The following is a 14,824-nucleotide window of genomic DNA, read 5'->3' as shown; positions in this document are numbered from 1 at the left end:
GGGGAGGAGAAGATGATGAGCAAAAGGCCGAGGATACAATAGAGGGCGATATTCACTGAAGAGCAATCGAGGCATGCGATGGCTTGGCTCCAAAAAAACATGTATACACATATCGACGCACACACGTGTGCACGTAAACCGCAATTCACAGCAGCAGCAGCAGCAGCATCAGTACCAGAAGCAGCAGTTGCGTTATGACTCGTCCTCGGCTCTTGGAGAGAAAGAGAGACGTCAACATCATCGAGTGCCACTTAATATTTCATAACACAAATCTTGCCAACAGGTATATAATACGATCCATCTCCTTATATACACACACACGTAGCTCGCGTGAATACATTTATTCGTGGTTGTCGTCTTCTCTCGCAAACGCAAAATCTGAGCGCGCACCGAGTGGACGGCAATATCCTATATATATACGAACGCACGCGACGCGTGTGCTGTGTTATATGCATGCGGAGTAGAGCAGCTGATGATTATCCCCGCGTGCTCGCGCGCAGGTGCGCTCGACACCTGCATACATATAAGCACTGAATACAGCATCGCACAGATATATATGCGTGTGCCGGGCAGCTGTTGCTACGGCGAGCTGTTGTGTACAGCGAGGGAGCGGCGAAGGAAGACGAATAAGATGAAGGTGGACAAAAAAATTAAGGCCAATATAAGTTATCTTCCATTAAGATTGAAAGATGTTGGAGTGGAATTATTTATGTATTTCTTATAAATATGTATTATGCATATAACTTTTAATACATATATAATTTATGGAAATATATATATGATAAATATATATGTATAACTTATATATAAGTTCTGATATTTGTCACTTTGTGTTGGAGTTTATTGGAAAATAGGATATAGCCACCTAGCGATCTGTCGTGGTACTTTGCGTATGAGTCTACGCAAATTTTTATTTTAAATCTTGTATTAGACGATCATAAAAATCAAATTTTTAATCAATTATATCCGAGCTTCTATTTTATCCATCTCGTTGCAACCGGAAAAATTCCGTTTATAAGTTTCGCAGTTTTTTCTTTGTATAAAATTCTCCTTAAATTACAGAAATTTAGGTTAATTTTGTCCAATTGTATTGAAAGTACACAAAACTGCATAATCAGCTTGATAATGTAGGTGTAACAATGAAAGTTTCATATTGATCTATTCAACCATTTATGAGGTACCTTTGTCAAAAAATATGACGAAAATGATCAAACTGAGAGGACGAAGACTTTGCTTTCCTCAATATTAATTAGTTCATGTAATTTCTTTAATGTTAAATTATGGACTCGATTGTTATTATGTTCATTAAAAATTGAAAAAAAAAAAATCCATACTTTCAAGTTTTAATTAATTAGACATCTCACAATAATCATCATTCATTGATAGATGTTTTCGATTAAACGGTAATTTTACTGACATAAAAATAGAGCTAATAGAAAAAAACTTCAATACAAGTCTCTCTCCATAGTCAAGGGGGTGACAGTATAACAACAAAATGATACTTAAGCGTTACGAGGCAAAAGTGCAGCACTTTTAAAAATTTTCGATAAAGTACTCACTGTACGGGCCTTTAAGAAAAAAACCGTAAGCCGAGAAATCGTTCGTAAAACCGAGCTGTATGGACGAACTGATCGGAATGTCGCGCGCGAGCTCCGCGATCTGCATGACGATGACAAGGAGCTTGACTCGCAAATATAATGTATACGATTGCATTTAATATTTTACTTTGTGTATTGTACATGTGTGTGTGTGTGTGCTGTGTACGCGTGTGGTGGTGCGATGATAGATTATTGACGACTCCGGAATGCCAAGTAGCAGCCCGCGTAACCCGATACTAGTTGCGTGCGAGGCTCTCTGTTTTCAATTTGCCCGCGGTTAAAAAAAAAAAGTAAGGATGAGCTAGCTTCTCGCAGTCATGCTGCGTGTTTTATTGTAAATGTACACATGTCTCGCGCGATCGCTTCATAAAAAATGCCTATCCACGCAAAAAATACAATAAAATAAAATAATGGCGAGCACAGAGCTTACGCGAACGTACAACATTTTTGTACGTAAATGAAGTTGCTCATCGCATAGAGTAAGCCCGCAAACGCCTAGAGTACAGGCGGACTCGTGATTTCAGTAATATATCTATATCTCTCGTGCGCTTCTCGCGAGCGCGCGCTATTTTATCGCAAAGGTCGCATCGGCATCCGTTTCCCGGCACTAGGCTCTGCCGTATACGTATATAACCCCCTTGGAGCGATATAATACGCAACAAATGTCCGATTTATCTATTCCAGCACGAGCTTTAGCCTGCCTGTGCCTGCCTTTTTTCCTGCTACGATCAATTATTATGCCTGTGTGTGCTACGAACACGAGCGCGAACACGTGCTGCAGCTCGAGAAACGAACTTTTTTCTCTCTCTTTCTCTATCTCTCTTTCTTGTTGCGCTACATTATCGAGCCAACAGGATGAGGATATTATATGGCGCAGCGATTATTTCATAAAATTTTTTTTCTCTATGATAAAGTATAATGTAACAAAGAAATAATTGTCATTTTCCTCTGTCTCTCCGCGAGTAATGTAGGTGACAATACTTCATTACCCGTTACATGCTTCATCAACCACCCCCTGCACTGTAGAAAGAAAAAAAAACACAATGAACATGTAAATCACCTTCCTTTCCTCCTTGGCGCGCAGCCACCCTGCGCATTTTATATACAGTACCTATATGTATAAGACCTTGGTGGCGTTAAAGTGGCACTCGAAACAATAGAAGCCGCGATACGCACACCGGAAAAAAGCCCTCGCCACCTTTTTCACGCACGTACACACACATATACGCCGCGTACACTTATAATATATACGCAGCTATTATGTACCTCGAATACTCTTAAAAGGTTTGCGGAGTAAAAAGAAATTGAGGCGAATTCGAAGAGTAAGATAATATATCCCCCCTCCTCGTAACGCACCCTTAAAGAAGCTCGAACGAGTGTACACGACTTCTGTTGTTATGCACGATATACATACAAGACGATGGGTGAGTTATAGGCGGTAAAGTGCCAATTATATATATTGCCTATTCGTTTGGGAGTCGATTTCGGAGCTGGCCACACGCGCACACAATAAACGAAATGGCAATGGTACATTTATAATATTATTAATTTATGCGTGCACAGCGTATGCCGTGTGCGTGCGCAAATGTAATACATCGCCTAAACGCGCATCGGGACAGATGGCACCTAAACGAAGAAAGGCGAGAGCCTGCGTATACGGAACGGAGGACGCGGTTTAAAAATATCGTCCGTACAGTACTGACGAGGGAGCCGAAGTTTATTTAGTATAGGTCTCGCGACAACGACGACGACGACGACGCCGGGTCAAGGGCTTTGCGCACGCGAGTTCTGACACTCATACTCGGAGCCCGTGTGCACACACGCAGTCGTGTGCGCGCTCCGTTGTTGTCTGTGTCTGCCGCGCGCGTATCGTGACAGCTCCGCGCAGAGCCTATTTTTCGACTTATACGTGATAAATCATTCGTGGGCTTGCGGTCTCGCATACACACTATACAGGTTCTATATATGAACGCGTGTGTGTATGTGTTGTGTGAGTGAGAAGTCAGTACGAACATGATGCGAGAGATTATGATGGATTTTCCGTTTGAAAAGTGTCCCCCCCCCCCCTTTTTCAGAGACAATCTAACGCAGCCGCCGCACATGCCGAGCTTATAGTCGTCGTCGTCGTGATTTGACATTTCAATTAAGCGCTCGTGACACCAGCAACAGCACCTGTGAACTTGGACCATTTTTTTTTCATTTTTCTCGCCTGTACACTAGAAATTTCTTTCCATTGTGCTCTCTGACCACTAACTTGTAATTCATTTGGGCGCTTTTTACAGTTATACACGTATTGCCACGGCAACAATGAATCCCCGAGACGCTGTATATATTACACGCGTCTCTCTCTTTCATAAAAAATAAATTATTATTCCGACATCGTGTGGTCACGTTTCTTTTTTCGTTTTTTTTATTTCGTACGTATGCGTGAGTATTTTTTTTTTTTTTCGTCTGCGTGCGTATACTTTTTGTGAACTCGGGACACGCACGCGCCAAGCAGGTGTTACAGGAAGAAACAAAACAAACAAAAAGACAACAACGAAAAAGCAAAGCGAGAGGAGCTGCGAGACAGAAACGTACATAAATTTTTCTTAACTGCGATTCGATGCTCGTCGGTGATCATCGCCGCGCGTGCACTGCTACTGGCGTCAAGAGGAGGCACCTTTACGCAGTCGTCACGGCACGTATTTTATACTCGATACGCCGTAAACGAAAAGTATCTCTCACATATGCGCACGCGTGTTTTTTAACAGCGCGTAAGCTTTTTTCTTTTAACTTTAAGCTCGAGTCAGATTCGACGTGTAAACGATGTGTACATACATCGAATTTCGTTGATAATGCTGGAAAATATTTTCTGGCGCACGCGGCGGACGTTCAACTTTTACACAGCATTGTTACAGCGCTGTGCATGCGTGTGCGTATGTATGTATGGACGCGCGAGCGCAGTATTTCCTCGTTATGTTTTGTCCGAGTAAGCGGATCGTTTAGTCGAGCCCCGTTGCAATAATACAACGAAATTCGCCTACGTCGGAGCTTTTTTTTGTTTTAAAAAGACATATGGGGCAAGCGTGTAGGTATTATATGGATACTATGGTACCACACGCGAACGATGAAATCGTAGAGATAAATAATAATCGTACGGAACAACTAATCAATTCCCTTCCTCTTGTCTCTCTCTCTCTCTCTCTCTCTCTCTCTCTCTCAAGCAAAGCAAGCAGAGGAAAAATTAACGATCGTTATTACCTATATACACTTTCGCTCTCTGCCCGTCGAGAGCAAATAATGCTACATCATATTACGTATTGTAATAGCTGAGATTACGCGCGCAGACACACACGGACATAGCGGAGGCTTAATTACTGTCATTTATTAACTCCTCCTACACGACTTGAATCTCGATTAATGAAATTCGCTCTTTATATAGAGATTATCATCGTGTACATGTACTCTCTCGCCGTATAGACGTAGACGAGAAGAGGAAAAGAAAAGAGCAGCAGCAGCAGCAGCAGCATCGTATACGTGAAATAATATAATACAAAAAAGAAGCAGCTAACTCAGCGAAACAACGAAAGTGAGTCGCTTTTGTTCTTGTCGGCTGTGCACCACCGGCGTAGATATGCGACGCTCATATACTTCCCATGCAAACACATACATACGGCACACACGCGGGAACGAGAGTCACTCTTTCTCTCTCTCTCTCTCCTTTTTCTTTTTCTTTTTCGGAGTATATAATACACATATATATGCGCGAGAGTCATTTTGAGCAAAAAAAAGCTGCAGAGTAAGTGTATACAGACACACGCATGATAATCACAGTCGTACACTCGATATACACATATGAGTGCACAACCTTCGCTCTTTCTCTCTTTCTACGATTCGCTCGCCTTGTGCGTTGATTATGATGGTGTGTCGTCGTTGTCTGGCATATTATAACGTGTGTGCGCGTGTCTTTGTGCGTCTGTCGCATCGGTGACAAAAAGGTGGAAAAAAATATTTGAGGATGGGCAAATCTCTGCTCTGCGGAGCTAATATAATGCAAGAGACCCCGAAGCAACGATTGCTTAGATCGTGCTCTTATACGACACGATTTTGTACGTTTATTACAAACAAAAATCAATTTCATTTATTGCTTAATTCGCTCTAAGTTGCTGAACAGCGCGCATACAAAAGTGTCGAATTTAATTAATCGATCGAGTTCGACGAAATGCAGCTACCGAAAAAATTTTTGCGAAATCATACATCGTATCCATCGCTCATGAGCTCGCGCGCGCCCCGGCACAAGTTTCGATAAAAAGCTCCTTTATTCAACTTCTCTGGCGCGCGCGCGCGAAAGTCAGTTTAGACATTAAATAATACGGAGTGCAGGCGCGCGCGAGAGAGTTAGGCGCAAAAAGTGAACTACTGTTTCGTAACTCCGTATACATATAAGACACGGCTTGTATAGTATCGTACGGTATACACATACGTGTATCGCCTAGGCATCTCGTTTATCGGATTTTGCTGAAGTGTGCACCGCTTGCTCAATTATAAGTTATTATGTATCTCTCGCGCGCGGGCTTTATAAAGCGGCGCAGAGCTAGAGACATACACATACGTATACGTACGCCTTCATTGGGATCGTTTATGAATGCAAGAGTGTCGGGGCATATATACGAGCGACTGTGTATATTGTGTGTGGACCTAGAAAGACACAGCTCGCTGCTGCTCGTTACTCGCATATACGTATTATTACGATTTAATTTTGCGCCTACTCCCGGTCGCTGCTGCTGTGTGTAACGCGCGTAATCGCACTTTTCCGGTTTTCGTACTTGAAACTCGAGAGATACGCGTTCGTACATTATGGCATTACTGATCCACTTTTTCTGTGTATATATACACTTCACTCTCGATGCTGACTCGCTGCTGACAAGACACGACGTACCGCGTGGCCGCGAAAAATTATTCATCCGAAGATCGGCTTGTTTATTCTACATGTGCGACGATATACGTGTGCAAAAGGAAAAAGAATGTATTGCATACGTATACGACGAGAAGTGTCTAAACATTATCATTCCGTAATCATCGAGGCGAAACAAAGTAAAAAAATATTCGCACGACTTGCAAAGTGAGGAAGCCAATTCTCGTCCCTCTCTCTCTCTCTCTTATCCATATAACAATATACAGATATATTATATGAGGGTGTAAGTGTGTGTATGCACTACCAGCGCACATGTTAGTGCAAAATCGCGCGTCTATGGGAACTTTATTTTTTGTTATTGCGACCGGTGGCCGCCCGAACTGTTATTTTCCCTCGAGGCGGCATCAAGCGGCGTTCCGCATACTCGCCCACGCGAGACGGCCGCAGAAAAAAAATACACTACAACCCCTTCGCGCGTAGTGCAAAGAAGAAGCAGAAGAAAAAAAACGTAAAAAAGTCGATTTCGCTTTCGCACAGTAGTAGCAGCAGGACGATGACGTTGACGACGAAGCTGCTGGGTTATTTGCTGTGGCATTTTAAATTAGTCGCATTTTAATTGACCGCCGAGTTCCTAGACACGCACATGTACGGACGCAGAGCGAAAAGAATGCCTACAATGCGTTTATAGTCTACCACCTATATCTTAATGAAATGACATCAATTTCAACTTCATAGCTCGTTTAGCTCTCCTCGGCTCTCTTTCTATGTCATTTTCTTTCTCGACAGATATCTCGCTTCGATCGAGAGCCAAGCTTTAATTTCGTTTCGTAATAATAAAGGGTGCAGTTGTTTACTTTTATACACGTTATATCAGCTGAATCTCTCCTGTAGTCATATTACAATGACTGTGTTGTGTGTATGTATCAAGTACACAGCCCCCGCGGATCCGAATTATAATTTCTCTCGGCGGCGTATTGTACGTTTGTATACGGATCGTGAAAACATATTTGTACAGAGATTATTAAAACGTCGTATATTAATTGAAGCGCACTCGAGCGTCGCGCTAAATGACGGCAGATAAATCAATCAATCGCGTGCCTACTTGCGCGTAAACATATAGAAAGTCGCGACGATGCACATAACACATATAGCTTCGAGCTGAATTTTCAAATGATTATAATAGGTGTGTACAGAGAAAATACGGAGCAGCTCGGACTCGGGGATCAATTAGCGCGACGAAAAGTAAAGCAACGCGGAGCTCTCTAACACACGTACGCGCTATAACAACTCATTCTCTTTTTCGATAAGCATCGTTGTGTATGTATGTGGTGGCTCGAGCTAAGCCACACGAACACATATCTACAGACACACACTCGAAGCACACGAGTGTATTATACGTGTATACATGTGACTTTTGCCCCGAGCTCTACGCCGTTCACTCTCTACTCAGCGTGAACCTCTCCGTGAGTGTATGTTATGTGCTAATACCGTCTGTCTTAAACAAAGCCTCCGGACTTGTATCAAAGTACCCCTTCCGTGTGTAAGAGAGCAACTACACTCCTTACGTGTATGTGTGTATGCATGTGGTTGTCGTCCCACGCGCGTGATAGCATATAGTTCGGCTGTGTCAGGCACAGGCAAAGTTGACCCACTTTAAAGTATATACGCGATACACTACTCTCGGGTACAAAAGAATATATTTATAAATGCGTATGTTTAAATATTTTCGTGTCCGCGCGTGTGCACGTACTTATGCACATTGTCAGAGACAATGTATCATTGTTATGCCCGCGTTGGCTTCGATGCATGCATGCACGCAGCAGCATTCGTATTTTATATACATTACAGCTGCGATCGAGAGAATTTGGGATGGCTTTTGAAAGTGTCCGCGCGTATATCACACGCACTCGTAGTACATTTTCGAGCCTCGGGAATGATCGATCATCCTTGATTCGATTTCAAGTGCGCGCGAGACTCTCGAGCTATAATTAGTATGGACGACTATAATGAGCATCGGCTAGCAGGTGATCATAATGCGGTCGCCTTACATCGACGATCCGACCGAGCGCGGGTGTGATGATCAACCGGCTAATTAACTTTTACACACGATCCAGTGTCGAAAATGGGAAATTTAAATCACCCCGCGAATGAAAAAAGAGCTTAGAAATCATTTTTCTTTGTGTTTCTCATTGTAATGTACTTTTTTGTGTTGGTTTGATGGTTGAACTTTGAGAGTCCGGACCGCGTGTACGTGTGAATGATTTACACGCTTTGTTTCCAATATGGAGCGGCAACGATGATGGCTGAAGCCAGAGCGTCTTGAAACTTTCATGCGCGCGCCGTTTCAAACGTTTTCCTTATCGTTTCAACGAGGTTAACGAGCCGTGACATAATGTTTCATAATACGTCGCTTAACCGTCGTTTATATACGTTTTTCTGACAAAAAGCACATGATTTATGTAGGACTTTATGGCCTATATTTCACGATTATCGAACTCGTTTCGGAATTTTAGTTTTGATAAAAAAAAAGCTTCCCGTCGCGTATTTCGCAATGTTTTTCTACATTATAATCTCTAATGCTTTTGCGACATTACGGTGAGAGATATATAGTTACCGATTTTTCTTGAAAAAATAAAGTAAAATTAATTTCGGAGCTCGACCGACCGACGAATCAAGAACTAATTGTTCCCTCGTGTATTACACGAACTTTATAATCGAATTCGCTGCATCGGCCGATATCGTGCATAACACAAACAGCACACAAGCACGCGAAAGTAACCCAAAAAAGAGAAAAAAGAAAAGAAAGAGAGAAAAAAGGCAGCAGCTGTATGTATCGTACACATTCGCGTGCAACAAGCTCCTAATTGAAAAACTTGTCGCTGTAAGGCGGCAGTGTATATTCGTACATATAATACGCGTGTATGCAGCTCTGATTTGGCTCTATGTTAATTCGCGTGTGTGCGCATTACCCGTATATATCTGCAAGGTTTATATATCATTAGCATTGAAAGAGCCCATGAGTATACACAGACATAGCACACGTACAATATTATACTCTCATCTCGGGCTCTTCGTTCGAGCTTTTGTTTGTTTTCAATTGTGCGACGACAAGGCCTCGCTACCGAACTTTATGATTTATCTGTCTGTGTCTCGTTCGTCTCGTGAAATTATCAAATAAAATTTCGATGTCGTTGGCATACGCGATCGTTGAATATTATTTCAGCAACGACCTCGTGATAAATCGCTCAAATGCTTCTCTTTCTTTCTCTCGTTGCGATTCACACGCAGTAGAAAAAATCACATCCTCAAATCACCTGAAATCCACCCGATTGTTGCATTTACGAAAAATCTCACCTATACTCCGACGATTTTAAAAAACCGCAGTTATTTCTTTTCATCTTGCATACCTGCGCTATATTATACGAGGCACTGGTCGAAGCTTTTTTTCTCTTACTTTTTTTTTCACGCGCAACCTTGACAGCGAGCGAAAAGAGTCACTTGCACACACCGTGCTATTTGCCGTGAAAGAGAGGAGATCTGCACACGCGATGCGTATACATATACAGGCGTGCACATAGACGGTTTTCACGTGCCGCTAATCATACGTGCAGAGCTGCACTCTGTATACACATACGCGCGACCGGGCGAGTTCATTCAAAAGACGGGAAGTTATTATGTACGCAGACATGTGAAAAAGTTTCAATCTTGGAAAAGAAACTGACGAATATCCGTTTTATTATGAGAAATAAGTAATGTCTTGGATTACGACGACAAACGATATCTAATTAACGTGTATCAAATATGATTCTCGTTGCGATTTACACGAAATACGCAAACGAACACTTGAAAAAATTTTATTCAATTATGAATTAGGATTAATATAATTTTTTATAAAAGTAATACATCGAAAAATACGATCTTATCAGATATCAATAAAAAAATAGCTGGTCAAGTTGTTGTTTGTTGTAATCATTATCACTACCGTTATCGTTATTATTTTGTTATCGATATTACTGTTAATTATTACATCAAGATTATCATTTAGATTTGACTCAAAAGTTACTTATTATTCTAGAAAAATTCAAAACATTGATATCTAAATAATACCCCCATACTTATTTTAATTTGTTTACGTTACGATTTGAAAAATGTAACGCGTAAGCCTAGAGCCGAGCGAATGGCTCAACGCTCGCTCCTTCCAAATTCAACCGAGTAGGAAGAAACACACGGACTTCTTATCGTCTTTAAAAATGTTTGAGTTTGAGCCAACTGCAGGTCCATCATCCTCTGCAATAATATTACCATCGTCGTCGTCGTCGTCGGAGGAGGAGGAGGAGGATGAAGAATCACCATCGGGCGACGAAGGTACTACTGGCACCGAGATTTCTCAGCAGAATTGCTCGGTCAAATTCAAAGCCCAATTCCAACTGCGCATAGACCAGCGCGTGTTACCCGATCACAAGGATAGTCTCTGCAAGATCGCTGCCATTGCTGCGGGGTGTCACGTCGAGTTCAAGGCGAACACCAAATGGGAGGATTTCAGTACGCTGCTCGCGTTCGAGATATACTCGGCGATCAAGGACGAGAGCTACAAACCCAGAGATACGAAGATGGTTCAGATCAACAAGAGGGCGAACAACGTTACCCTCGCGGGTCCGCAAAAAATAATCTATCAGGACGTAAAAGCACTGGTCCTGGTGACAATTGAGAGTGTAAAATATCAAGTCTACTACAGAGTTCATTTGGGCTTTTACCCGTCTGGAGTCAGGAACACGGACAAGGAAGACGAAGATATTCCAGAGGAAGAGCAAATACTCACTCCACCGCTTCACTTTTTCCAAATTCTATGGGGTATGGATGAAAAGCGCTCGCAATACACGAACGTGTTCACCATCGACATCCAAGCAATGGTTGACATGATCTCAAGAATTTGTCAACCAGTTATGACCAACGAAATTGCCCCTGCGGATCTGAAAAAAGTAAGGGTCAAGTTATGCGTGACCGCAAAATTAATGTCTGACCACATCATCATGGGTTTGGATAAAGATCTCGTGGCTCAAAAAGTCGCTATCATTGCCGCGATCAATCTCGAGAACAAGGTTCAATCCCAATGGAAGGATTTCAGTTACCACAGCGCCTGGGAGCTGTTCCTGAAGCTGAGATATCTGAGTTTCGAGCCAAAGATGCCTTGTCACGTCCAGCTTTACTTCGAGGCGGACAACGTGAACGAGGAAGGACTGCAGAGGAGCGTCGCTTCCCACATACACCAGACATTCACAATAACGACCGAAACATTCAAGTCGTACGAAATCTCTTACAGGATCAAGTACGGATACTACCCCAATGCGATGCCGCAAGAAGAAAGAGCAGAAGACATTCCTTTGGAGAGGGGAGTAGCTCTCAACCGAGTGTACGATCCTCCGTTTCAATTTGATGCTCTTGTTAAGGCAATCGAACGCGAGAAGTGGAACTACACCAGTGGTTACAATATCAATATCAAAAAGTTGGCCAAGGTGGTCAATGAAAAATGTCTTTGTAAGTATGATACTCACTCTTTGAAAACTATTACTAAAGCTTGAAAGCACTCTTGAGACTCGAGTCTACGATAATTAATTTTAGTAAACGCAACTTTATCGATTTTCATTAAATGTGCGGTATAGAATAATTATATATTGGATATAGATTTACAATTATAAAACTGTTCTAATAATTTGACGTGTTTAATAATAGATGAAATTGAAATGAAGTCAAATCGTCAAGCCAATTACATAATAAATGTAGAGCAATCAAGATTAATAACTCATGTTTAATTATTTATTTTACAGGTACCATAACGTACTGAAGACAGCTACAATTGATGTACCATTCAATTTAAAATCAGCTCCTTCCGAAACAATTCTCAGTCGAAGAGACCTAACTCGTTAAGTTTTCCACATCCAAAGTCTTCTATGCAAAAGATTAAAAACCAACACTTAAGATGTAAAAAAGTTGTAATATGCAAAAGATGAATGACTTAAGATTCATTTTCTTGAACATTTGACACTTTTTTACAAGGCAATAATAACGACTAATCAATGTTTTTAATATGTAACCGTACATTTGATAATGTACTTTTTATATGTCAAAAGATATAAAACTATTTGTTATTTTTAAAATTCAGACCATTGATCCAGGAGCCAGTATTTTAATGTTGAATCTCTGTACTCAATCACTAAATTATATTCATTAAATGAATAATAAAAAGTTAAAAGTCTGTTTGATAATTCCTTATCCTTCAAATGAGCTAACTAATTCATCAGCTAAACTTGTCCGAGAGGATTACATAAAAAAGGAGTCCACGAGTTGCAAGAAGTCGTATATTTACGACGTGTTAAAACGCTACATGCACACCGCCGTGTGCTCCACGGTAAGTACGTGTAAGTATTTGTGTGTATGTGTATACTTATAAAATTGGATAAGTGGCGGCTTTGCCGCTGCTTCTCTTTATGCCTTTATAAGAATTAAATGATATACCTTTTTGCGCGCAGGATTGAAAATAAAAATTTCACTCCGCAGCGATGCGTATTTATACTCCGGAGTAAACGTAAACGTGTATACGAGTGTTGTACGCAGCTGGGAAAAACTCGGTAATTATTATTTCTCTCTCTCTTTCTCTCTGTGTGCGCATATGTGAGCTGTGCAACGCAGCGAAGGTTGACGTCACACGCGCCGCTCGCGTACTCTGAAAAGTATATACCTCGTCGAGAGAGCCAGCTCGAGTACGCGTGTGTGGTTTGAATCCTTGAGCGAAAAATTATCGCCGTCATTGTTGTCTGCCGCCAATATATGTTATATATGTAGGTGATTGCGAAATAAGAAAAATAGAAAGAAATCAACGATGCCGCGTCTTTAAGGAAATCGAGACATTCTTCGCTTGAATTTTCCCAATTAATCCGCGCACCTGATGCGCGATGATCGTCGGCCATCAGGATTCGCGGACAGGAAGCGATACATCATTTCGCTCTCGATGATACGCGCAGCGAGAGAAAGAGATCGCGACGAGGAAATTAAAAGTGATCTATCGCAGCGAAACGAGTGCGAGATACTGAGAGGAAGGAAGGGAGAGGATATGAGGACGAAGAAAAAAAATTAAAGAGTCACAAGTAACTAAAGCCGTGAATAATTGATGAATAATCCGATCAATGAATAATAAAAGAATAATTCAGGTAAGTATGGCAATTTGAAAATAAAATTAAAAAAAAAAAGAATCGACTCCGAGTACAAGAGAAAGAGATGATTTATATATGAAGAATTCGGGAACACGGATGTTAATAATGCGCTGTTCGCACGAGACGCTCATAATATATATAGAGGTACACATGTACGCAAGTCAGAGAGATGAATATGTATAAAAGCGCGCGCGCACTTTTACTTCCGACCCGTAGCGATCAGCAGCGGTAGCACGCAGCAGCATCACAGCGTCGGGCATTCTCAAAATTCCTTGCGGGCGCGCGTTTATTATTTCTTCCTCTTCTTCTTCTTCTTCTTCGTTTTTTCGTTCGAAATGCGGATGACTCACAGTGCGCCGGTGGATGCTTGCCGATTTTGCAGCATGACTCGCTGCCGATGCATTATACGAGAGTTGCAGCGCGTGTGTTTTTCTAATAGTAACGCATGATGCGATGCATTAGCTGACTCGTGTTATATATTGTATCTCGTTGGGTCGTGCAGCGTCATGATCGAAGTGACGATTTTTGGATCGCAATTGCGCGTTCGGTTCGTCAAATTTTTTTATTCGCGCTTGTCAAACAAAGGAGACGATTGAAAATTTACAAACAATGGAAGACGAATAGAGAAAATAAAAGTTCGTATTCGCCGTGCATCGCGCGCGGTATAAACAAACGAAATAAAACGACAGCCGGTATACCTGTACGTAGGAGTATAGATAATCTCTCTTTGGCTTATATAACGTACAGGTAATGCTCGCTCCGATAGCTCGACGAGAGCTCGATCGACGTTTATATTTTTCCGACGACGTGCATGTGCGCAGCGCAGCTTGTCGCGAGATTTTTATCCGCAGAAGGAAAAACGACTTTCCGAGGTTTCTTTTATACACTGTTTTTTTCTCTCAACTTCGAATGGAGCCGAAGTGTTATTCTGTTTTCTTGAATGCAGCGCGATTTACACGCGATAAATAACCATTAAGCCTGTCACCTAATTCCTCGTCTTTGAGAAAGTTCGGATTTGTTTAAATCCCCTTCGTCGTGCGGCTGGTGCCGCCGCGCGCGCATTGTTCCGAGGTTTAAATCGACACCTCTCGTAATAACTTCCATGAACGAGTATACAATAT

At 41.7% G+C, this 14,824-nt stretch overlaps 2 protein-coding genes across 2 annotated transcripts in view; one reads left to right on the top strand and one right to left on the bottom strand.

Moving 5' to 3' along the window:
- LOC106652181 (unconventional myosin heavy chain 6) overlaps nucleotides 1–14,824 on the bottom strand; it is a 51,761-nt gene that overhangs the window by 30,013 nt on the left and 6,924 nt on the right. The window lies entirely within an intron of this gene.
- On the top strand, nucleotides 10,668–12,715 carry LOC106652295. Its single transcript, XM_014371166.2, has 2 exons — nucleotides 10,668–12,030; nucleotides 12,321–12,715. The coding sequence occupies exons 1-2, from the start codon at nucleotides 10,746–10,748 to the stop codon at nucleotides 12,335–12,337; spliced, it is 1,302 nt and encodes a 433-aa protein (XP_014226652.1). The 5' UTR covers nucleotides 10,668–10,745; the 3' UTR covers nucleotides 12,338–12,715.

The sequence above is a fragment of the Trichogramma pretiosum genome, unplaced genomic scaffold (genome assembly GCF_000599845.2).
Source record: "Trichogramma pretiosum strain Unisexual culture from Peru unplaced genomic scaffold, Tpre_2.0 scaffold18, whole genome shotgun sequence".
NCBI classification, from domain to species: Eukaryota; Metazoa; Arthropoda; class Insecta; order Hymenoptera; family Trichogrammatidae; genus Trichogramma; species Trichogramma pretiosum.
This window is presented reverse-complemented; position numbering and strand designations above follow the sequence as displayed.

Bases quoted from the DNA above. Each gene is read 5' to 3' on its own strand.
- LOC106652295 (XM_014371166.2), top strand. From the start codon at position 10,746: ATGTTTGAGTTTGAGCCAACTGCAGGTCCATCATCCTCTGCAATAATA.